This window comes from Dromiciops gliroides, chromosome 1 (assembly GCF_019393635.1).
Source record: "Dromiciops gliroides isolate mDroGli1 chromosome 1, mDroGli1.pri, whole genome shotgun sequence".
Lineage (NCBI taxonomy): Eukaryota > Metazoa > Chordata > Mammalia > Microbiotheria > Microbiotheriidae > Dromiciops > Dromiciops gliroides.
The window spans coordinates 80,509,105-80,532,055 of record NC_057861.1 but is presented as its reverse complement, the minus strand read 5'-3'; the positions used below and the strand labels follow the sequence as shown (position 1 = coordinate 80,532,055).

Sequence of the window (22,951 nt, the reverse complement as noted above, 5' to 3'; positions counted from 1 at the left end):
TTGTTTATTCTTTCTTGCATTTTTTCCTTTTACTCTGATTCTTCTCTTACAACATGACTAATGTGGAAATAAGCTTAACATGATTGTAATGTATAACCTACATCAGATTGCTTGCTTGGGAGGTTGGAAGAAAAGTTTGGAACTCAAAAATATATCTTTATATGTAATTGGAAAAAAAATTTAATTTAATTAAATAAAATTTTACAAAATAAAGTTATTTGGAGAGGGATATTGGGAAAGCTCAGCTTTCTCTGCCCTGCCATCTGGGTTCCTTCCTTGGTTGTATTCTTCCCTAGTTATCTGTTGCCTCATCTCTCTGAATGAGTTAAAATGCACTAGATTAAAGGCAGACTTTGAATCATTCAAGTTTAGTCAGAAGGGACCTAACTGGCCATCTAGGACGATCCATACTTGAACAAGAATCCCTTCTACAACAATCCTGACAAGTGGCCAGCAAGCCTCTGCTTAAAGATTTCCAATGAAGGAGAGTGTATTTCCTTTGGTGGCAATTCATTCTTACAAATGGGTAGCTCCTAGATCTGTTGCTTTATAAACTACAGGCCTGTCTAATTCTCTCATGAAATCCTTCTCAAAGTCCCCTATTTGCTGGTACAGAAGGAAACAACATAAATTGAAGGAATCAAGGATATTTGGCCTAGAGAAAACTTAAAGGGACATAAATGTTGTCTGTGGGAATTTGCTCACTCTTTTTCTTGTTTGTTTGTTTTGTTTTGTTTTGTTTTTTTGCAGGGCAGTGAGGGTTAAGTGATTTGCCCAGTGGGTCACACAGCTAGTGTCAAGTATCTGAGGCTGGATTTGAACGCAGGTCCTCCTGAATCCAAGGCCAGTGCTTTATCCACTGTGCCACCTAGCTGCCCCCTGACTTTGTGTATTTCAAGAGATGTCACATGGGAGAGGGAAATTAACTAGTTCAGCTTAGCCTCAGAAGGAAGACCTTAGTAATAGATAGAAATTGCAAAGAGAGAGAGGTGAGGAAAAATTCCCTAACAATTTGAGCTCTGCAGGAATAAAATGGGCTGCTTTGGTAGCTCATGGGTTCCTTCAAGCAAAAGATAGATGATCCAGGGAGAAGACTCTTGTTCAGGCACAAATTGCACTGTGGCCCCTGAGGCCTTCTTCATTGCAGAACTTCTGTCATTTTCTGACTCTATGATGTACCTGGTTCTTACTATTCTGTCTTCCCAACCCCCTCATATTAGCTTACATTTGTTGGTTTGTTGTTGTTCATCCTTCCTTCTAGAAGAGCACCATGACATTAGGAGGAGATGTCATGACTGGCAGTGTACTGGATTTAAGTGAGGGAGGGCTGTGCAAAATCACCAGCCTCATTCTCTCCTCCGGGGCCATCTGGGTCCAGGAACAAGAAATAGATCAGAATGACTGGAGATGGGCCCCAGGTTGTATTTACTTATTTTTGTAAGAGTTACACAAACATACATACCGCCCCCCCCACTTCCAAGTAGATTGTAAGCTTCTTGAAAAGAGTAACTATTTAATTGTTCTGTTTTTTAAATTCAATTAAACAATCCACATCTGAAATTTCCTTCCATATACCCCAGGGCTTATTTCTCCCACTATGCAAAACACTGCCTTACTGGTGAGTTTCAATGCTTCTTAAATTATAGGACAGTTGATTTGTTGATAGTTACACCCCAAAACACCCTAATGTCTGGACTTCCTTTTTACCTAGGTATCCTTAGGTTGTAAAAGCCAGCCCCAAACAAATTTTTACCATGGACTTCTCCTAGTCATGCATCTCAGTTGACAGTCCTAGATCAGTCTTAGTATTTCAAGATGCCACCAACACCCACAATCAGAGCATGAATTATGCTAGATAGAAACATACCCTCAGGACATACATTTATTCATAAGTTTATTTATATGTTATGATGCCATTGCTAGGGAGGTTAAGACATACCAAGGGACAGAGTTCAGCTAATGTTCAGCTCTGAGAAATGTTTGCCTCAGAGATCTTCAGTCTAGAGGTTTCTGTCATTCCTTTCACAACCCCAAGCTCTCCTCAGGAGAAATGCCAAAGCTCTCAACCCAAAGGCTGGGCTGAGGTGGACCATAACAGAAGCACTAGCTTCCTGGGCTCCATACCCAAAGGAAGGTCTAGTGAGAAGAGACTGGTGAGGAAGGAATGTGCTCACAGCCCAGCCCAGAGAAGGGCAGGTATCAGGCTGAGGATGAGGGCCCCTGCCAGGGCCCAGGGGCTGCCCCTGATCCCACCCACACCATTACACAGATCAGTGTTGCAACAGGACACATCCCCACTGAATCCTTGAGGTATAATCTCCAAAAATGTCTCTTTAACCTTTTCACAGGAAGTAGCACAGTCCATGATATAGGATTTCACTGGAGGCCCTGTGGAATAGAGAAGAACTGAGCATCCAGTGTTATCCTTTCTTTCTTTCTTTTTTTTTTTTTGTTCCCTTTACTCTTTAACACCCACCCTTCACAGTAGCCAAGACTAGATCCTGACTATACCTTGAAGACTGCAGCTAGGTGGCACAGTGGATAGAGCTCCAGGCCCTGGACTCAGGAAGACCTGAGTTCAAATCCAGCCTCAGACACTTACTAGCAGTTGTGACCCTGGGTAAGTCACTTCACCAGGTTTGCCTCAGTTTCCTCATTTGTCAAATGAGCTGGAGAAAGAAATGGCAAACTGCTCCAGAAAACCCCAAATGGGGTCATGAAGAGTCAGACAAGACTGAACAACAATCCCCTGAAAATGCCAGATACATTACCTGAGTCTTTGTTCATGCTATCATCCTCTCCTAGTTTGGCCCTTCTCCACCTACCTACAACCTTCCCCCCCCTTATTTCTCAGCTCTGTTCTCTCTTTTTCCCTAAAGAATCCCATAACCATCCTTAACCAACACTAACTTCCCCCCTTTTGTTATTCCCATTATACTGACCATATCTCTCAGAGATTTTCCCAGGATAAAACTGTAGAATGGCAGAGAATGAATCCAAGATGTTAAGGGACTTACCATGCTGAATATTAGCAAGGGGAGGGAACTTAGAAGGCTGATGCAGAATGTGAGAGCTGAAAGGCCCCTCTAAATATGGGATTTTAGAGCTTGAGGGGACCTTCAAATATAGAACCAGGACGGCAGAGCTATGACAGACCTTAGAAATGGTCCAGTTCCACTCCAAAAATGCTTTGTTTTCCAAAGGTGTGTTTAGGAGACAATTGTCAGGGCCAGTAGGTGGCTCAGTGGATAAAGCACCAGCCCTGGATTCAGGAGGACCTGAGTTCAATACCAGCCTCACACACTTGACACTTACTACCTGTGTGACCCTGGGCAACTTAACCCTCATTGCCCCATCCCCCCAAAAAAATAAATAAATAAATAAAGGAGACAATTGTCTGGAACTTGGAGCACATTTTCCAATAGAAACAAGGCTCTGAGTAGGCATTAAGCTCCCCTAATAGCTAATGCACATGAAACATGCATCACCTAATGGAAAGGCAACAAGATGCAAGAAGATATCTTAAGATCAGAAGCAGAATAATTCTAATTAGTTAATATAATTTCTGCTTCAGTGGTGGAGCCTAGCAGCAGTGTGCTAACTGCCAATGAAAAGCAGCTGAGAACCAATAGCCTGAACCTATCCTGATCAAAGGTGAGATGAACATCCTGAATAAATTAAGAATCAGAATCAATTAAGCTCTCAGATGTCCCAGCTCTGGGCAACTAGGGTTCTATCAAACATCAACAGAAAATAGCTTAGCCAGACCTTCACCCCCAGCTGTTTATTTTCTAAAGGAGGGTTCCCAGGGACTGAAAAACCCTCAAGACACAAAGAAATTGCTTTCTCAGATCAGAATTGTAAGCAGAAGTTCTCTTTAATAGGGTGGGGGAAGGAAGGTTTTAGGATCTGTAGGCTTCCACAGCACTGCTTAAGCCCTATCTAGGCCTTGGGTGAGGAATGGATGAGACTGACTCTACCCTAGGCTGACCCATCTGGAGACTGGCCTTCAGGGACAGATGTCATATGTGAGGCAGGATCCCCAAACCCCAATAGGAGTCAGTGCCTTGAGAATATAGAGATCCATTTCCTGCTTTACTGTAAGCCCTGTAAGATTGCCTAGAACTTGGTAGGTATTTAATTGTTAGTTGACTGAGTGATATTGACAAGCTGGAAAACAGCCATATGATGAGGAAAACCAAACTCTGACTCTGCAGTGTAGTGTGGCAGCCAAAAAAAAAAAAGCCAATCTCCAGTTGCAAGAGTGGAGGTCTAGCTTCTACAAAAAAGGAGGCAATAGTCCGACCCTACTCTTCCCTCACCAGACCTCATATAGAGGACTATTCTAGATTGTAGACTGTTCTAGAATGATCCAGAAGACAACTCCAGATGCCATCGAGAAGCTGTAGAGTATCCAGTAGAGGGGAAGTAGGACGCTGAAGGGCTTTGTGTCTATATGACAGGAGGATTAGACAAAAGGACTGGGAATGTTTTTAGAGCCTGGAGAAGAAAAAGACTTGCCTCTGAAGAACTGAGGGCAGCTAGGTGGCACAGAGGATGGAGTACAGAGCCTGGAGTGAGGAGGACTTCTCTTCCTGAGTTCAAATCTGGCCTCAGACATTTACTAGCTGCCTGACCCTGGGCAAGTCCCTTAACCCCGTCTGCCTCAGTTTCCTATCTATAAAATGAGTGGGAGAAATGGAAAAACCGTCTAGTATCTTTGGGAAAAAAACAAAACAAAACACTTACTAGCTGTGTGACCCTGGGGGCAAGTCACTTAACCCTTATTGCTCCACAAAAAAACAAAACCCACAACAACAAAGCACAAATTAGACCACTTCATTCATCTACTCCCAAGACTCCATATTCCCCCCCAAATTAAATACAAATTCTTCTGTTTGGTACTTAAGGTCCCTCCTAACTGGGCCCAACCTACATTAGTCAGCCTTATTATACATTCCTTCCTTCTGCTCACTTGATCTTCCTAACACATGATACTCCATCTCCCATCCTTGAATTGGCTATTCCCCCATGGGACGCTTTCTCTCCTCACCTTCACTTCTCAGCATCCCTAGTTCTTTCCAAACCCACCTCAAACACCTTCTTCTCCATGAAGCTTTCCCCTATTTCCCTAGTTGCTAGTTCCAAACACCCTAAATTGTTGCTGCTGTTGTTCAGTTGTTTCAGGCATGTCCAACTCTTCATGGCCTCTTTTGGGGTTTTCTGGGCAGAGATCCTGGAGTGGTTTGCCATTTCCTTCTCCAGCTCATTTTACAGATGAGGAAACTGAGACAACCAGGGTTAAGTGACTTGCTCAGGGTCACACAGCTAGGAAGTGTCTGAGGTCAGATTTGAACTCAGGAAGACAAGTCCTAGTTTCTTCATTCTACTTCCTTAACCCAAAGTAAGTGCCATCATTGGAGTATCACACCTCTCCTGTGAGGTTGGTAGGGTAATAAAGCTCAGAGAGGGTATACTACTTAGTCAAGCTCACACAGCTAGTGTCTGAAGCCAGATTTGAACTCAGAAAGATGTCTTCAAGCCCAGCACTCTATCTACTGTGCCACCTACATGCCCAACAACCCTAAATTACCTTGCATTTATTTTGCATCTATTTCTCTACACCATTTATAAATGTAGTTTCCTCCAACAGAAAGGGAACATCTTGAGGGAAATCCCTATTTTGGTCATTTTTCTTTGAAGCTTCACTACCTACAGCACAGTGCCTGATACATGGTAAGTGCTGAATAAATGCTCATTGGTTGATTGATAGTGGCCAAGAAGAGCAATCCAATACTTGAATGGGCTTCCTTGCAGGGAAGGGAGGGTGCTCTTCCTGCAGGTCTTCAAAGGAGGCTGGATGACCATGTATCAGTGATGATCTAGAGGTCATGGGCTGTGGGTGGGACTGGATGCTCTCTGCAGTCCCCCCCTCCCCTGCCACTCCTCCTTCTTCCCTCCCTCCTAGACACTGCAGGGTCCCAAGCTTCCATACCTCAAGCTCTGAACCCTGGCCAGACTCGAGCAGAACTCACCAAGTTGTGAAGTCAGCACGGCCTTGGCACAGATGGTTTCCTCAGCTGTACAAGTCTTAGGCCGACATGAGCTTAAGTCATTGACCCCAGCACAGGATAAACACTGCAAGCAGTGAGCTGCAGAGAAGCAGACAGAAATCAGAGCAGCAACCTTGCCAGGAAGAGAGCCCAGCATCCCAGGGACACCCCCATGAGGATGCTGGGCAAGGCAAAACCCAAGTGCCCCAGCCCAGAAGCAAGGGAGAGTCTTGAGTGAGAGCTGCCTCCTGCCCCACAACTTGGACTCCCAGGCTTCCTAAGGTTTAGAGGAATGGGCTATGGATGGGAAGAATTTCCCATCCTGCCCACCCCACCTCCACCAGCACCCATAACTCACACCACTCACTGGGTTCGTGGACAATTCACTGGGTGCCCAAACCTGATCATGCACATGCACTCACTCACTAGCACACACACACACACACACACACACACACACACACACACACACAGACACCACTTCACTCAGCTCACAAATAACACCAGCTGCCAAAAAGCAAACCACCCTTCACCACACGCACAACCACAGGATTTGCCAACTGAGCTCACAAAAAGCATGGCAGACAGCGAGTGCTACGTTCCCTTCTCCCCTTGTGTCCTTTCCCAGCTGCTGGAGAAGCGGCTGCTCCTCCTCCAGATCAACCCTGTTCAGCACGCTACATTCCTCTCTCTATAAGCTGCACCTCCAACTTCCCTGAAGCTTCCAGGACTTCCAGCTCATCCTCTCCCAGCCCAACCTGACCCTAGCGCTGAATCCTTCCCCTTCACTGTAGAGAAAGGGAGAGAACAACCTAGCAATCTGTCTGCCTCCTTCCGAGTCTTGGGGTCTCCCATCCCGAGTCCCAGGGACTCACCAGACTCCACAAACAACAGGGTTCCCAGCAAAACATAGAGGAGAATCTCCATGGTTCTCTGCTGTCTCCACCTGGATATACAGTAGGGAAAGCTGAGGTTCAAGACATCAAGCAGATGCCCCTCCCAGTTCCAAAAGCCCCGGAGCCCAGCCTAGGACTCACCACTGTTGTGGGGTCCCCTTCATTCTCCCTTCCCCCCACAAAAGCTACCTCAATCCATGGGGGCAGCTAGGAGGCACAGTAGATAAAGCACCAGCCCTGGATTCAGGAGAACCTGAATTCAAATCAGGCCTCATACACTTGACACTTACTAGCTGTGTTACCCTGGGCAAGTCACTTAACCCTCACTGCCCTGCAAAAAAAAAAAAAGGAAATCCTCATCATAGGGTGTGCCCTCCTCTAGCCTCTCTGCAATCACAAAGCTCTCTTGGTGGTATCCTGAGACCTAGAGTTCCACTCATCCCTTTATTTTCTCTCCCTCAATTTCTGTAGGGCCTCCTCTCTTGTTTCTTCCTCTCTTCTATCCAGGGTAGGTTGGTGTCCAAGCACACTGAGGAGGGAACAGGATGAAGACAGAGGGCACAGAGAAGTAATAATAGCTAACATTTCTCTAAAGCTTAAAGGTTTACAAAGTCCTTTCTTCACAACCATTCTAGGTAAGGATTATTAGCCCCATAAGACCAGAGAGCATTCAAGCCCATCTGCACTCTGGCCCTGACCAGCTTTGCCAGTCTTGTTTCCTCCTTTTCTTTCACTATCCCTTGTTGGATCAGTTGCCAAGACTTTATAGAGAACTCAGAACCAGAAGAAACCCAAGAATTTACTTCAATTTATTCCATAAATTTAAAATAACATAAATTCACTTCAACTCCTTCACTTCACAGATAGGGAAACTGAGGGATAGAGAAGTTAAGTAGTTTAGAAGAAATAAACAGAAGAGGAGAGATTCAAACCCAGGTCCTCTGGCCACAATTCCAGGGTTATTTCCATTATTCCAAGTAATTCAGCCTCCATCTTTCATGATTCAGTCCCATTCTCTCCTCTCCCAGCACACTAACCCAGTTCAAGTTCTCATTACTTGTCACCTTGACTACTGTAACTGGCCTCTCTGCCTTTAGTCTAGCTCCTCACACTACCCCCATCCATCCTGCTGTACTCACTGCTAGAGTTATCTTCCTATTTCCCAGTTCAGCTGAAATCCTTCCCCCTTAACCCGCCAAAAATGTCCAGTGACTCCCCATTGCCACATGAGAAGAAAGTGGAAAGTCCTCAGCCCAGTAATAACCTTCTCTTCCCTTGATACAAATGACTGGTGGGTACAAATCTTTCTAATGGTCCTTAGTCAGGTTCCTCCCCATCCAACCCTCACAAAGCTCACCAGGAAAGCAGCTTCCTGTCCAGCTCTTCAGTTTTGTGAGATCTTAAAGCCCAAAAAGCATATTTATCCTAGTAGCCTCTAAGCCTGCCCTCTCTGGCTCCACCCTAGGGAAGGACTGACTTTCTCAAATAAAAGCTGCACACACTTGTCCTACACAGGAAGCCTTATCCTTGGCAGAAAGTCAGTTTCCAGAGTTCTCATCTTCCCACTCCATTACTCCATTATCATCCATGTGATAGCAATTCAAGAGTAAGAATTAATCTCTGCTTCTGAAAACTTTTGAATGTTATGAAGTACTTTCCTCCTAACAACCCACCGCAGGTAAAAAATAACAATCATAATAATCTAAGGATTCCTCTCCCTTTTGGTGGATAAGACTCAGAGACTAGGATGATGGACCCATAATCAATCACCTAGCCAGCACTGACCCTTAGTTCCCTGACTCCATTGCCAGCATTCTTTCTTTCTTTCTTTCTTTCTTTCTTTCTTTCTTTCTTTCTTTCTTTCTTTCTTTCTTTCTTTCTTTCTTTCTTTCTTTCTTTCTTTCTTTCTTTCATTGTTGTTTTCATTAGTTTTTTTTTTAATTTTATTTTCACTGGGGCTCTCTTTTCATTCCACTAGCCTCCCTGCTTTAAAGCTACCACCCTAACCATCACTTCCCTTTATACTATCTGGGTGAACTAGCTTACCTGCTCACCCCCAGATAGAACAACCCATCTACCATCACAGCAGCAGCTAAGTGGTAGAGAAGGTAGAGCAATGAGCCTGGAGTCAAGAAAACCTGAGATCAGATATGGCCTCAGGCACTTGATTGCTGTGTGACCCTGGGCGAGTCACTTAATCTCTGTCTGCCTCAATTTCCTCAACTGTAAAATAGGGATAATAACAGCAACTACCTCACAGGGTCACAAGGGCAGCTGGTGGTGCCAGTGGATAGAGTCAGGAGAACTGGAGTTCAAATCCAGCCTCAGACCCTAACTAGCTAGTGACCCTGGACAAGTCACAACCTTGTTTGCCTCAGTTTCCTCATCTGTAAAATCAGCTAGAGAAGGAAATGGCAAACTACTCCTTTATCTTTGCCAGGAGAACCCCAAATGTGGTCAGAGTCAGACTCAGCTTTAAGAACTCAGTAACAATAGCAACAACACAGAATCACAGAGAATCAAATGAAATAACATTTATAAAGTGCATAGCACACAGTAGGAGCCATATGAATGCTTATTCTTTCCCTCCTCCCCATCTCTTTACCTTTTCACAGGCTCTTTCCTGTGCTTGGAATGCAGTCCGTGTCACCCACACACTTCTTGCTTCCTCTGCTTTCTTCACAATTCATTTCAGATGTCACATCTGACTTTCCGCATCTCTCATGGTCATTAATGCTTTTTCCCTTTAGAAAGATATAAAATGATGTTGTATTTGCCTGTGTTTTACTTGTTTGTATTTCCCCAGTAGAATATAAGCTTTCTCTAGTCCAGGAACCATTTTGTTTCCCTTTATATACCCTTAATGTCATAACTAGCAGTGGTGGCATGGAGGGCAAGCAGTGTAAAGTACATCTATGGTCAGTAGCATTGAAGGCACCCTCAAACCCATGTTGAAATATAAAGTTGATAGAAGGGAAAGGGTTGGGGAAAGACCTCAGACTTTAGGTTCCAAAGTCCTGTGGGGGAAGAGACCTTGGGCCACCTGGTGGCTGCTCCTGGGGAAGCCAGTGACAAGGGGAAGGAATAGAGCTGGGTAGGAACTCACCTGAGGATTAGGGGAGGATGGGGAAAGAAAGGAAGCTTGCCTTGGCCTCCTACTTTAACCAGTACATCCCTGTGCTCAAAGGTGGACTCACTTCTCCTGAGGGAATGTCATTTTCCTATTTGTCATTCAGTACTTCACTTCTTACTTTCCCCTTTGATTCATGATAAAAAGGAGTAGAAGGGATAAAACCCACTCCCTCTAATGATTGCAGCTCTGAGCAACCAGCTTTGGGCATTGTGGGGGGTGAGTTCTAATCTGATTGTTTGCTTTTGGTGTTTATGCTATTTAAAATATTAAAATAAAATCTTTATGGCTATCACCTTAATCTATTTTTATTGACTGTACAAAGCAAGAATGACAGGAAGGAAGCCAGAACTTTTCAAGCAAAAGGAGATTTATTTTGCTTAAGGAGAACAGAAGGGAGGGGCACCAAAATGAGAATATGTGTGTTGTTTTCATAATGTTGCAGAGGACATATGAGTCCTGATTGTACCCTTGACCAAGAGAGAGACTCATATAAACTGAGTCAAAAAGTCCAGTGCAAAGGGGAAAGCAGCCCCTGCCTAGCCTGACAGAGGGACCTCAGAGGTCAGGGCAACAATTGCACATGCATGAGCTTTGACAAGACTTGCTACTTGTCAGAGTTTGGAGACAGAGGACTGCTGATCCTATGCAAGCATTCCACTGTGGGGCAATCTAGTTATTCTCTTTTTTTTTTTTTTTTTTTGGGTGAGGCAATTCGGGTTAAGTGATTTGCCCAGGGTAATACAGCTAGTAAGTGTCAAGGGTCTGAGGCCAGATTTAAACTCAGGTCCTCCTGAATCCAGGGCCAGTGCTCTATCCACTGAGCCACATAGCTGCCCTGAATCTAGTTATTCTTGCTAACTAGATGCTAAGCCCAGTTGTTTCTACAACTGTAGAATAGTACAGTATCCTAGGACAAAGCCCTGGTCTCCAGACCCAGGTACTGTTCTAAATATAAAAGATGTTTAATATGTGTTTGCTGAATTAAATTGCTATAAATATTTTTTAAACAATTTACCTTCTTTTCTTTTTTCATGATTACTATTGTTAACTGTTTCCCTTCATCCATCTCCCTTCCCCAGGTTATTTACTGTATTATCTATCTTCTTTTACCCTATCCCTCTTCCAAAGGGATTTTCTTCTGACTGTCTCCTCCCCCAATCTACCCTACCTTCTTTTGCCCCTCTCTCTTTATCTCCTTCCCTTCCTTTTTTCCTGCAGGGTTAGAGAGATTACTCCATCTGTTTGAGTGTGTGTGATATTCCCTCCTTGAGTCAATTCTGATGAGTGTAAAGTTCATTTACTGCCCTGCTCCTCCCTCATCTGTTCCCCCACTCCATAAGCCCTTTCCTGTTTCTTTCATGTGGGATTTCACCCCATGCTACCTCCCCGCTTCCTCCTCCCCGAGTGCATGCCTCTCACCTCTCCATTTTACAATAAAGATGTCATCATGGGGCAGCTAGGTGACACAGTGGACAAAGCATCCACCCTGGACCCAGAAGGACCCCAGCCAAAATCCAGCCTCAGACACAAGACACTCATCCACTGCATGACCCCAGGTATGTCCCCCAATTAAAACTTTTTATGGTTCTCTAGGGTCTTGTACTTGAAAGTCAAATTTTCCATTCAGTTCAGAACATTTATTTTTTAAAGTTCTTTTCAAGATGCTGCTCTACCTTTTAAGCCTTCCATTTAAGTTTCATATACATTTGAGTGCTTTATAAAGCAAGAAGGAACCAAGTACTAAAGTTTGAAATGTATTTACAAATTCATTTCCTTATCAAAAGAGACAGACATGCTATTCTTGCAGAAAAGATGGGGCAATGCAGATTAGACAATAATGTAATCAGATGGATTTCAAATTGGCTGGATGGTCAGTCTCCACAAGTAGTTGTTATGGTTCCATGTCAGATCATCCAAATGTCTTTCCCTACTATCTCTCTCCTTCCTCAAGTCTTTTATAAAGAAATGATCCTTCTCCTTGTCAAGGTAAACCCCTCACATGCATTCTTTTTTTTTGGCAGGGCAATGGAGGTTAAATGACTTGCCCAGGGTCACACAGCTAATAAGTGTCAAGTGTTTGAGGCTGGATTTGAACTCAGGTCCTCCTGAATCCAGGGCCAGTGCTTTATCCACTGCTCCATCTAGCTGCCCCCACCTCACGTGCATTCTTGATCCCATCTCCTCATATCTCCTGCACAAATTGCCACAACCACCATCCTTCTCTCTCTTCATCTCAGTTTCTCCTTACCTACTAACTCCTTCCCAGCTACCTACAAACATAACCATATGGTCTCCATTCTTAATTTTTGTTTAACTATTTTTTTTTACTTTTTTTTTCTTTTGGTGAGGCAATTGGGGTTAAGTGACTTGCCCAGGGTCACACAGCTAGTAAGTGTCAAGTGTCTGAGGTCAGATTTGAACTCAGGTCCTCCTGAATCCAGGGTCGGTGCTCTATCCACTGCACCACCTAGCTGCCCCTCCATCCTTAATTTTTTAAAAAAAATTAACTTCAGCAAGCCATCCGTACTATCATCCTTTATTTCTGCTTCCTTTTTCAACTAAACTCCTGGAGAAAGTCATCTACAATAGATGCCTTTGTTTTCTCTCCTCTCATTCTCTTATAAACCCTCTGCAATCTGACTTCCAACCTCATCATTCAACTGAAATTGCCCTTTCCAAAGTTATTGATTGTTACTTAATTGAAAAACTAATGTCCTTTTCTCCTTCCTCATCTTCCTTTGCAGGGTAATTTGCATTACCCTGCAATGATGGGAACCTACAATCCATCCATCCACAAAGGAGAAATTACAGTGGTAAAATATATATTGTACTGTAGTCAAGAGACTTAAATCCAAATCCCAACTTTGATAAGCACTAGCTATGTGGCCCTGGGCAAATCATTCCAGTTCTCTGAATCTCCCTTCCCTCTCCCTTGTAGGCTTACTAGGAAAAAAGTCTTTGTAAACCTCAAAGGCTCTAGAAAGATAATGGTATATTTGTAGGACTTTCTGGAGGGCTATTTCCCCAACTCCCACTTACATTGGTCAGGCAAGTACTCAGAAGGCAATCTGCAGTAACTGATCCCCTCGAGATTGTAAGACTAACCCTAAGAGTGTCTCTAGAGGTTCTAGCACTGTTGTCTAGGAGCCTGCACTAGTGTACTTCCCATAATGAGGAATACCTAACCCCCTTGATGAAAAAGTCAGGATCCAAGAATATTTTGACAGGATGAAACATTGAGCTGAAATTAACAGTATGAAATTCAATAGAGATAAATGTGAGGGGCAGCTAGGTGGCACAGTGGATAGAACACCGGCCCTGGAGTCAGGAGTACCTGAGTTCAAATCTGGCCTCAGACACTTAACACTTACTAGCTGTGTGACCCTGGGCAAGTCACTTAACCCCAATTGCCTCACTAAAAAAAAGATTGCATTCCCAGGGCTGAAGTTCTTGATGTTGAGAAAAAGGAAGCAGATGAAGAGGATCATGATAGTGGTTAGGAAAGCACCAGCCTCAGTGAGGACAACAATGACTAAGATGGAGAGTGGATCCAGGTGCACCCTTCCTCTGATGAAGAGCAACAGGAAATAGCTGAGAAGCTAAAGAACCTGCTGGTGGTGGAGCAAATGACTGCAGTCAGCACCAGACAGAATCTAACCCAAGAAGACTTTAAGAAAATGATCTTAGCCCAGCTGAGGAAAGAAATGGACACCAACCCCATGGGGAAATCCCAGAAGAGGAAGAATTTTGAAATGGCCAGCAATGAGGAAGAGAAGAGAAAGTTGTTTTCCTTGAGGGACATTGACCATTAAAAAACCCAAATCTGACAATGAGGCCTGACTGGCAACTGCAATGGCTGGGAAGACCCAGAGAAAAGAATTTGTGAAGAAGAAAACCAGACATAACATGGGATAATTTTCTTTGGTGGGTCTGGAAAAACTGCTGCCCTCACTATTTCTTTTGTGGGGTAACTTGAACATGAAGCTTCCGGGAGGCAGGGTGTATTCAAAGAGTTAGTGCTCTTTCGGCCTGGAAATCAGTCTGGTGGCATTGGGGGAGCTGGCGAACGCAAGTGTTTTGCTCCGTTTAGGGCAACTGTGCTTTTCTTACAAGCAATGGTAAACTGACTGGGGTTGGTCAGTATAATCCTAAATTCCTTTGAACTAGCTTAATTGGGAATGCTCTGGGATTGCATGAACTAAGTTTAGAGTTAAGACTATCTATTTGTATTTCTACTTCCTTATTTCCTTAATTGGTTTCACCTTTGTGGTTTAATTAATTCCCAAGTAATAAATCCTGATCCTTTATGAACTAAAGCTCAGAGGCTCCTTTTCTTATTGGCCTGGGAGGTATATATAAAAAGGAAAGTTCAAAGGGGAGATTAAACCTAAAAGAATCCCTCATATTTCCGGGACCCCAGTATTAAGGTGAGTTACCCTAATACACTCCATATATTAAATTTTGGCCCTCACAAGAGACATTGACCATTAAAAAACCCAAATCTGACATTGAGGCCTAAATGGCAACTGCAATGGCTGGGAAGACCCAGAGAAAAGGATTTGTGAAGAAGAAAACCAAACATAACCCATTTTCTGGTTCTACAAATAAAGAAAAGGGAGGAAAAAAGAATTTGATGATGATGAGGTACAGCCAGAAAATCTGATCCACAAGGAATCATCCTTCAGAGAAAAACAGTTGGCTCTAAAAGATGCACTTTTAAAAGAGAGGAAACAGCTAATGAAATAACCTTCATAGGGGGTAACAAATGCCATTTTTTTAGTATTGCTTTGGAATAGCAAGTGATTCTTATTGACATTAGAAGGAATGGGAGCTCCATATGTGGGAAGGTGCAGATTCAGAGAACCTCAGTGGTGGAAGAGGCCTCAAGAGCCATCTAACCAGTCCAAATCCTATCCAAAAGGAACCCCCGTGGGCACCCACACTGACATATATCCTGAAAACTGGTCATTTTGTCTGTACTTAATGATTACCATGAAGAGGATGCCCTCATTGACTGCACAAAATGTTGCATTAATTAAAAATATTTTTATTTTGTAGATGGAAAATTGACAGTATCTATAAAAATTATAGAAGAGAAATAAATTATTTGTCCAGTAGACATCTATTTCTTTGGTCAGCACAGGATAGTATGGTTCAGATGACAATGCAGCTATAAGCGCAATGAGTCTGGTGGCTGTCTTTCACATATTTGCACAAACTACTATAATTCATGCCAAAGGATTAAATCTTTTTTATGTGCATAAGGAAATAATTGGTGAGCATCTTGCTTTAAAAAATAAAACCAAATTATACATTAAAAAATGATATATGATAATCTCCAAAATGTCTCTCTTTTTTTTTTTTACTGGGGAAAGGGAGGAGGGAAGGAGTGGTGGTGATTCTCAGTGATATAAGGCTGATTTGAGGCAGATTTCTTTGGTCCTATACCCATTCTACTTTCTGTCTTCTCTGAAAATTTCCCTGCCCTATGTTTGCTTTCCCTATTTGGTTCACTGACCAAGGCCAAGTGTTTTCTGGCCTGTGATATTAGAGATGGGAAAGCAAGCAGATATCTCTCAATGAGACTCTACCTCCTCCCTGTAAAATCTATGATCATAACAAACTGCCTCAGTAAGTAACCCTGATGTGGAGATGAGAGGACCCCAGCCATTTGACCCATAAAGAAGAATGAGAAGGATCTTGGCAAAACTGGATTTCAAAGTCCAAGGGCAGCTTCTCCAAAGGACTATCATTTATTTACCACCCCCCTCCTGCTTGCCATGACCTGAAGACAATCACATTCAGATTCCAATAACTTCCTTGGTTTTATTTTTTAATTATTTTTATTAATTTCATTAGATTCTCTCCCTCCCTCCTATCCCTCTCTCCTCCTTGAGAAAGCTGGCAATTTGATTTTGATTATACATGTGAGGTAATATAAAACCTATTTCCATATTTCCATCCATGTTCCAAAAGAAAACATAAACAAAATAAAACAATAAAAATAAAGATAGTGAAAAGAAGTATGCTTCAGTCTACATTCAGAGTTCATCAGTCCCCTCTCTGGAGGTGGAGAGCATTATTCACCATGAGTCCTTTGGAAAATTAGCTTGAATATTTGTCTTCATGAGAGTAACTGTCATTTCACAATAGTATTCCATCACAATCATATACCACAGCTTCTTGAGCCATTTTCCAATGAATAGGCATCCCCTCAATTTCCAATTCTTTGCCTTCACAAAAAAAGGACTGCTATAAATATCTTAGTACAAGTATGTTCTTTTCCTCTTTTTAAAAAAATCTCTTTGTAATGACATGTAATCAAAATTATCTATTGATTTCCTGTAATCCCCTCTTTCTCTTGTTTGGTAGCAAACTCTTCACTTATCAATAGATCTGAGAGATACATTTTTCCATCCTCCCTTAATTTATGATAGCAATCTTTATGTTCAAAGAATTTATCCATTTTGACCTTATCTTTGTACACATTGTGAATTGTTGGTCTATGCCTAGTTTCTGCCCTAATGCTTTCTCATTTTCACAGCAATTTTTTCTTTTTTTTTTTTTTCTTTCTTTTTTTTTTTTTTTTCGTGAGGCAATTGGGGTTAAGTGATTTGCCCAGGGTCACACAGCTAGTAAGTGTTAGTGTCTGAGGCCGGATTTGAACTCAGGTCCTCCTGAATCCAGGGCCGGTGCTCTATCCACTGCACCACCTAGCTGCCTTGCAATTTTTTCAAATGACAAGTTCTTATCCCAAAAGTTTGCATCTTTGGGTTTATCAAACAATTACATTACTATGGTCTTTTATTGCTGTGTATTGTATACCAAGTCTATTCCACTCATCTACCACTTTTTTTTTTTAACCAATACCATACTGTTTGGTTGATTACTGCTTTGAAATATCATTTGAAATCTGGAACTTCTAGGCCACCTTCCTTGACACTTTTTTTCATTTATTCCCTTGATATTCTTGACCTTTTCTCCTCCCAAATGAATATTGTTGCTATTATTCCTAGTTCTATAAAATAATTCTTTGGTAGATCGATTGGTGTGGCACTGAATAAGTGAATTAATTTAGGTATAATTGTCATTTTTATTACATTGGCTCAGCCTATGCATGAACAATTACTATTTCTCAAATTATTTAGATCTGCCTTTATTTCTGTGAAAATTGTTTTGTGCGTTCATATAATCCCTGGGTTTGTCTTGGCAGGTAGACTCACAGGTATTTTACATTGTTTGCAGTTATTTTGAATGGAATTTTTCTTTTTAATGCTTTTTTTAGAGAAGGGGCAATATGTAGAAATGCTGGGGGCAGCTAGGTGATTCAGTAGCTATAGTGTTGGGTCTGAAGTCAGGAAGACTCATTTTCTTGAGGTCAAATATGGCTTCAGATAATTACTAGCTGTGTGATCCTGGGCAAGTCACTCAACCTTCTTTGCCTTAGTTTTTCATCTGTAAAATGAGCTGGAGAAAGAAATAGCAAACCACCCCAGTATCTTTGCCAACAAAACACCAAATGGAATCACAAAGAGTCAGCCACCCCTAAAAATAACTAAACAATAAGAAAAAGAAATGTTGATGATTTATGTGGACTTGTTTTATAGCTTGTAACATTGCTGAAGCTAATGGTTTCAACTAGTTTATTATATGATTCATTAGGGTTTTCTAAGCATATCCTCATATCATTTGCAAAGAGTGATAGTTTTCTTTCCTCCTTGCCTATTTTTATTGATTCAATTTCTTTTTCTTGTCTTATTGCTATAGCTAGCATTTCTGGCACATAATTGAATAATAGTAGTGATAATGGACATCCTTGCTTTACTCCTGATCTTGTTGGGAAGGCTTCAGTTTTATCCATTACAAATAATTTTTGCTTTGGTTTTAGATATTTACTGTTTATTGTAAGAAAGGCTTCATTTATTTCTATGGTTTCTAGTGTTTTTAATAGGAATAGGTGTTGTATTTTGTTCAAAGGGGTTTTTTTGGCATGTACTGATACTATTATACAGTATTTGCTGTTTTTATTATTGATGTGGTCACTTATGCTGATAGTTTTCCTAATATTGAAGCAGCCCTGCATTCCTAGTATAAAGCCCACCTCATCATAATTTATGAGCTTTATGATATGTTGCTATAATCTGCTTTTTGGTATTTTATTTAAATTTTTTGCATGGATATTCATTAAGGTAATTGATCTATAGTTTCTCTGTTTTTGTTCTCCCTGGTTTAGGTAATCAAAACTATGTTTGTGTCATAAAAATAATTTGGTAGAATTCCTTCTTTGCCTGTTTTTGTTTGTTTGTTTGTTTGTTTTAGTGAGGCAATTGGGGTTAAGCAACCTGCCCAGGGTCACACAGCTAGTAAGTGTTAAGTGTCTGAGGCCGGATTTGAACTCAGGTCCTCCTGACTCCAGGGTTGGTGCTCTATCCACTGCGCCACCTAGCTGCCCTTTCGCCTGTTTTTTTAAAGAGTTTATTTAATATTGGATTAATTACTTCTTAAGTCTTTGTTAGAATACACAAATGAATTCCTCATCCTAAGGATTTTTTTCCCAGGGAGCTCATTGATGGCTTCTTCAATTTCTTTTTCTAGGATAGGGTTATTTAAAACATTTGATTTTGGGCTATAGAACTGTGCATATCCTTTGATCCAGCAATATCACTGCTAGGTTTATATCCCAAAGACATCCCCCAAAAGAGAAGAAGATCTATTTGTACAAATATATTTATAGCAGCTCTTTTTGTGGGGGCTAAGAATTAGAAATCAAAGGAATGCCCATCAATTGGGGAATAGCTAAACAAACTGTGGTATATGATAGTTGTATGGGACAATTGCTTCAGTTTACCCAAATAATTCGAGGAGACCACCGAATCAAGCAGAGACAGATTTATTTCATTCTCATGAGTATGGGAGACCCCATGCAAGAGATGAGTAGTGCACTGTTGAGTTCATGAGTTGGGTTCTTATGGAATTTTTGAGGGGGCAGTCCCCTCATGCACAGGGTGAGCTCACAATCTAATATCCAATCCTGTCTCACCCAGTATGCGTGTTCAGCACGTGATTATGGTATGGATGCATGCTCAGCTACGTCTGAGAGCTGGGGGAGGGGGGGAAGAGGAGGGGGAAAGGGTGAAACCACTCCACCCATGTAAGGAGGGGGCAAGGGGGAAGAAGGGAGAGATGGTACCAGGAGCTAGGGCTTAGGAATGCAGGAAGGGAGAGGTAGTATCAAGGTGGGTCTGCACTAACAGGAGACAGCTCTCCTGCTTGACCACAGAACAAGCTGGGGAGAGGTGTGTTCTAGCAATGGGATGGAATATGGACAGAATGGTCTAGCAATAACAGGGACTGGGGGATGGGTACTTTCCAGACCCCATCCTCAGAGTCTCAACTGACTCAAGTCCACCCACTCAGTAGTGATGGAATATTATTGTGCTATAAGAAGTGACAAGCTGGATGACTTCACAAAGGGCCTAGAAAGACATGAATGAAATGACATTGTAAAGTGAGCAGAACCAAGAAAACATTGTACACAAAGACATCAATATTGTTTGAGGAGAACTGTGAATGACTTGACTTTTCTCAACAATACAATGATCCAAGACAATCCCAAAGGACTATTGATAAAACATACTATCCGCCTCCAAAGAAAGAATTGATATTGATGGAACAGACTGAAGCATGCTATTTTTCACTTTCATTTTTTTTTCTTTTAGTCAAGTTTGCTTTCTCTGAGATTATGGTTGCTACCCCTGCTTTTTTTTTTTTTACTTCAACTAAAGCATAACAGATTTTGCTCCAGCCCCTTGTTTTTTGGCAGGGCTTTGGGGTTAAGTGACTTGCCCAGGGTCACACAGCTAGTAAGTGTCAAGTGTCTGAGGCTGGATTTTAACTCAGGTACTCCTGAATCCAGGGCCAGTGCTTTATCCACTGAGCCACCTAGCTGACCCCAGCTCCTTATTTTAAGTCTATATGTCCCTCTCTTTCATGTGTGTCCATTCTGCTTTCCATTTCTGTTTTATGAGTAGGATCCTATTCACATTCACAATTATGATTACTAACTGTACATTTCCCTCTAATCTTCTTCTGTTTGTCCTTTTCTCTCTTCTTTGTCCTGCCCCTCTTTTAAAGTCTATTTTGCTTCTGACCACTGCCTTCTTTTATCTTCCCCCCATTTTGTCATCCCCACCACCCTACTTTCTCTTATTCCCTTCTTTTTCTACTTTCCTATTGGGTAAGATAGATTTCTATTACCAATTGAATATGTAGATATAGTTTTCCTCTTTAAACCAATTTAGATATGAGGTTCAAGTGTTGTCTGCCCCCTACCATTTTCCTTCCCCACTGTAAAAGTTCTTCCTTGCATACCTCTTTTATGTGAGATAATTTCTTTCATTTTTTTCTCCCCTCTCCCAGAACATCCCTTTCTCACCTATCCAATTTTTTGACATCCTCCCAACATAATAAAGTTACTCCCACATGCTCTTTCTATGTAGAATCTTTCTAACTGCCCTAATAATGATAAAGTTCTTAGAAGATACATGTATCATCTTCCCACATAGAAGGGTAAGCAGTTTAATCTTATTAATTCCCTTATGATTTCTCTTTCCTGTTTACATTTTTATGCTTCTCTTGGGTCTTATATTTGAAAGTCAAAGTTTCTATTCAGGTCAGGTTTTTTCATCAGGAATGCTTTGAAAATTCTCTATTTCGTGAAATATCCATTTTTCCCTTAAAGATTTCTGCTCAGTTTTGCTGGGTAGATGATTCTTTGTTGTAATTCCAGCTCTTTTGCCTTCCAGAATATCATATTCTAAGCTCTCCACCCCTTTAATAGGGTAGCTCCTCCCCTGTGTCATAAATCTCTCTTTCCAACTTTCTACATTGTCTTGGGCTAGAAGAATATCTTGCTCTGACCTTCTGTTGGCTTTGCCACTCTGAAATTCAATTTGAGGTTATTTTAAAGTTATTTGACCCACATTTACAAAAATATTTATAGCTGATCTTTTTGTGGTGGCAAAAAACTGGAAATTGAAGGGATGCCCATTGACTGGGGAATGGCTGAACATGTGATGGTATATGAATGTAATGGAATACTATTATGCTATAAGAAATGATAAGCAGATGGATTTCAGAAAAACCTGTAAGGACTGACATGAATTGATGCTGAGTGAAATGAGCTGAACCAAGAGAACATTGTACACAGTATCAACAACATTGTGTGATGATCAGCTGTGACAGGCTTAACTCTTCACAGCAATGCAATCATCCAAGACAATGCCAAAAGACTCATGGTGGAAAATGTTCTCTCCACATTCAGAAAAAGAACTATGGTGTCTGAATGCAGATCAAAGCATATTATTTTCACTCTTGTTGTTGCCCTTTTTTTTTTGGTTATTGTTCTTGTTTATTCTTTCTTGCATTTTTTTCCTTTTACTCTGATTCTTCTCTTACAACATGACTAATGTGGAAATAAGCTTAACATGATTGTAATGTATAACCTACATCAGATTGCTTGCTTGGGAGGGTGGAAGAAAAGTTTGGAACTCAAAAATATATATTTATATGTAATTGGAAAAAATTTTTAATTTAATTAAATAAAATTTTACAAAATAAAGTTATTTGGAGAGGGATGTTAGGAAAGCTCAGCTTTCTCTGCCCTGCCATTTAGGTTCCTTCCTTGGTTGTATTCTTCCCTAGTTATCTGTTGCCTCATCTCTCTGAATGAGTTAAAATGCACTAGATTAAAGGCAGACTCTGAATCGAGGAATCGTTCAATTTTAGTCAGAAGGGACCTAACTGGCCATCTAGGATGACCCATACTTGAACAAGAATCCCTTCTACAACAATCCTGACTAGTGGCCAGCAAGCTTCTGCTTAAAGATTTCCAATGAAGGAGAGTGTACTTCCTTTGGTGGCAATTCATTCTTACAAATGGGTAGCTCCTAGGCCTGTTGCTTTACAAACTACAGGCCTAATTCTCTCATGAAATCCTCCTCAAAGTCCCCTAATTGCTGGTATAGAAGGAAATAACATAAATTGAAGGAATCAAGGATATTTGGCCTAGAGAAAACTTAAAGGGACATAAATGTTGTCTTTGGGTATTAGAAGAGATGTCATATGGGAGAGGGAAATTAGCCTCAGAAGGAAGAACTAAGTAATGGATAGAAATTGCAAAGAGAGAGAGGTGAGGAAAAATTCCCTAACAATTTGAGCTCTGCAGGAATAGAATGGGCCGCTTTGGTAGCTCATGGGTTCCTTTAAGCAAAAGATAGATGATCCAGGGAGAAGACTCTTGTTCAGGCACAAATTGCACTGTGGCCCCTGAGGCCTTCTTCATTGCAGAACTTCTGTCATTTTCTGACTCTATGATGCACCTGGTCCTTATTATTCTGTCTTCCCCACCCCCTCAAATTAGCTTACATTTGTTGTTTGTTGGTTTGTTGTTGTTTGGTCTTCTTTCTAGAAGAGCACCATGACATTAGAAGGAGATGTCATGACTTGCAATGCACTGGATTTAAGTGAGGGAGGGCTGTGCAAAATCACCAGCTTCAATCTCTCCTTCAGGGCCATCTGGGTCCAGGAACAAGAAACAGATCAGAATGACTGGAGATGGGCCCCAGCTTGTATTTATTTATTTTTGTATATGTTACACAAACACACCACCACTAACACTACCTCCAAATTGATTGTAAGCTCATTGAAAAGAGTAACTATTTAATTGTTCTGTTTTTTAAATTCAATTAAACAATCCACATCTGAAATTTCCTTCCATATACCCCAGGGCTTATTTCTCCCACTGTGCAAAACACTGCCTTACTGGTGAGTTTCAATGCTTCTTAAATTATAGGACAGTTGATTTGTTG

General features: G+C 41.5%; 1 protein-coding gene and 1 long non-coding RNA gene across 8 annotated transcripts; both read right to left on the bottom strand.

Annotated features, from left to right (window-relative positions):
- Positions 1–2,170: 2,170 nt before the first annotated feature.
- LOC122735139 (lymphocyte antigen 6H-like) lies at positions 2,171–9,693 on the bottom strand. Of its 7 annotated transcripts, none has more exons than XM_043976476.1 (5): positions 8,307–8,339; positions 7,240–7,280; positions 6,929–6,999; positions 6,036–6,152; positions 2,171–2,388 (listed from the first exon to the last, which is right to left on the bottom strand). In XM_043976476.1, exons 3-5 carry the CDS (start codon positions 6,978–6,980, stop codon positions 2,171–2,173), a joined length of 387 nt encoding a protein of 128 aa, XP_043832411.1. In that variant the 5' UTR covers positions 6,981–6,999; positions 7,240–7,280; positions 8,307–8,339. The 7 variants fall into 7 exon arrangements, with proteins under 7 accessions (XP_043832411.1, XP_043832414.1, XP_043832413.1 ...); XM_043976479.1 differs by lacking the exon at positions 8,307–8,339 and adding an exon at positions 8,089–8,290; XM_043976478.1 differs by lacking the exons at positions 7,240–7,280; positions 8,307–8,339 and adding an exon at positions 9,555–9,693.
- Positions 9,694–18,956: 9,263 nt separating this feature from the next.
- On the bottom strand, positions 18,957–22,558 carry LOC122735177. Its single transcript, XR_006354104.1, has 2 exons — positions 22,509–22,558; positions 18,957–19,558 (listed from the first exon to the last, which is right to left on the bottom strand). It is a non-coding gene; the product is annotated as an uncharacterized LOC122735177 (long non-coding RNA).
- Positions 22,559–22,951: the final 393 nt, after the last annotated feature.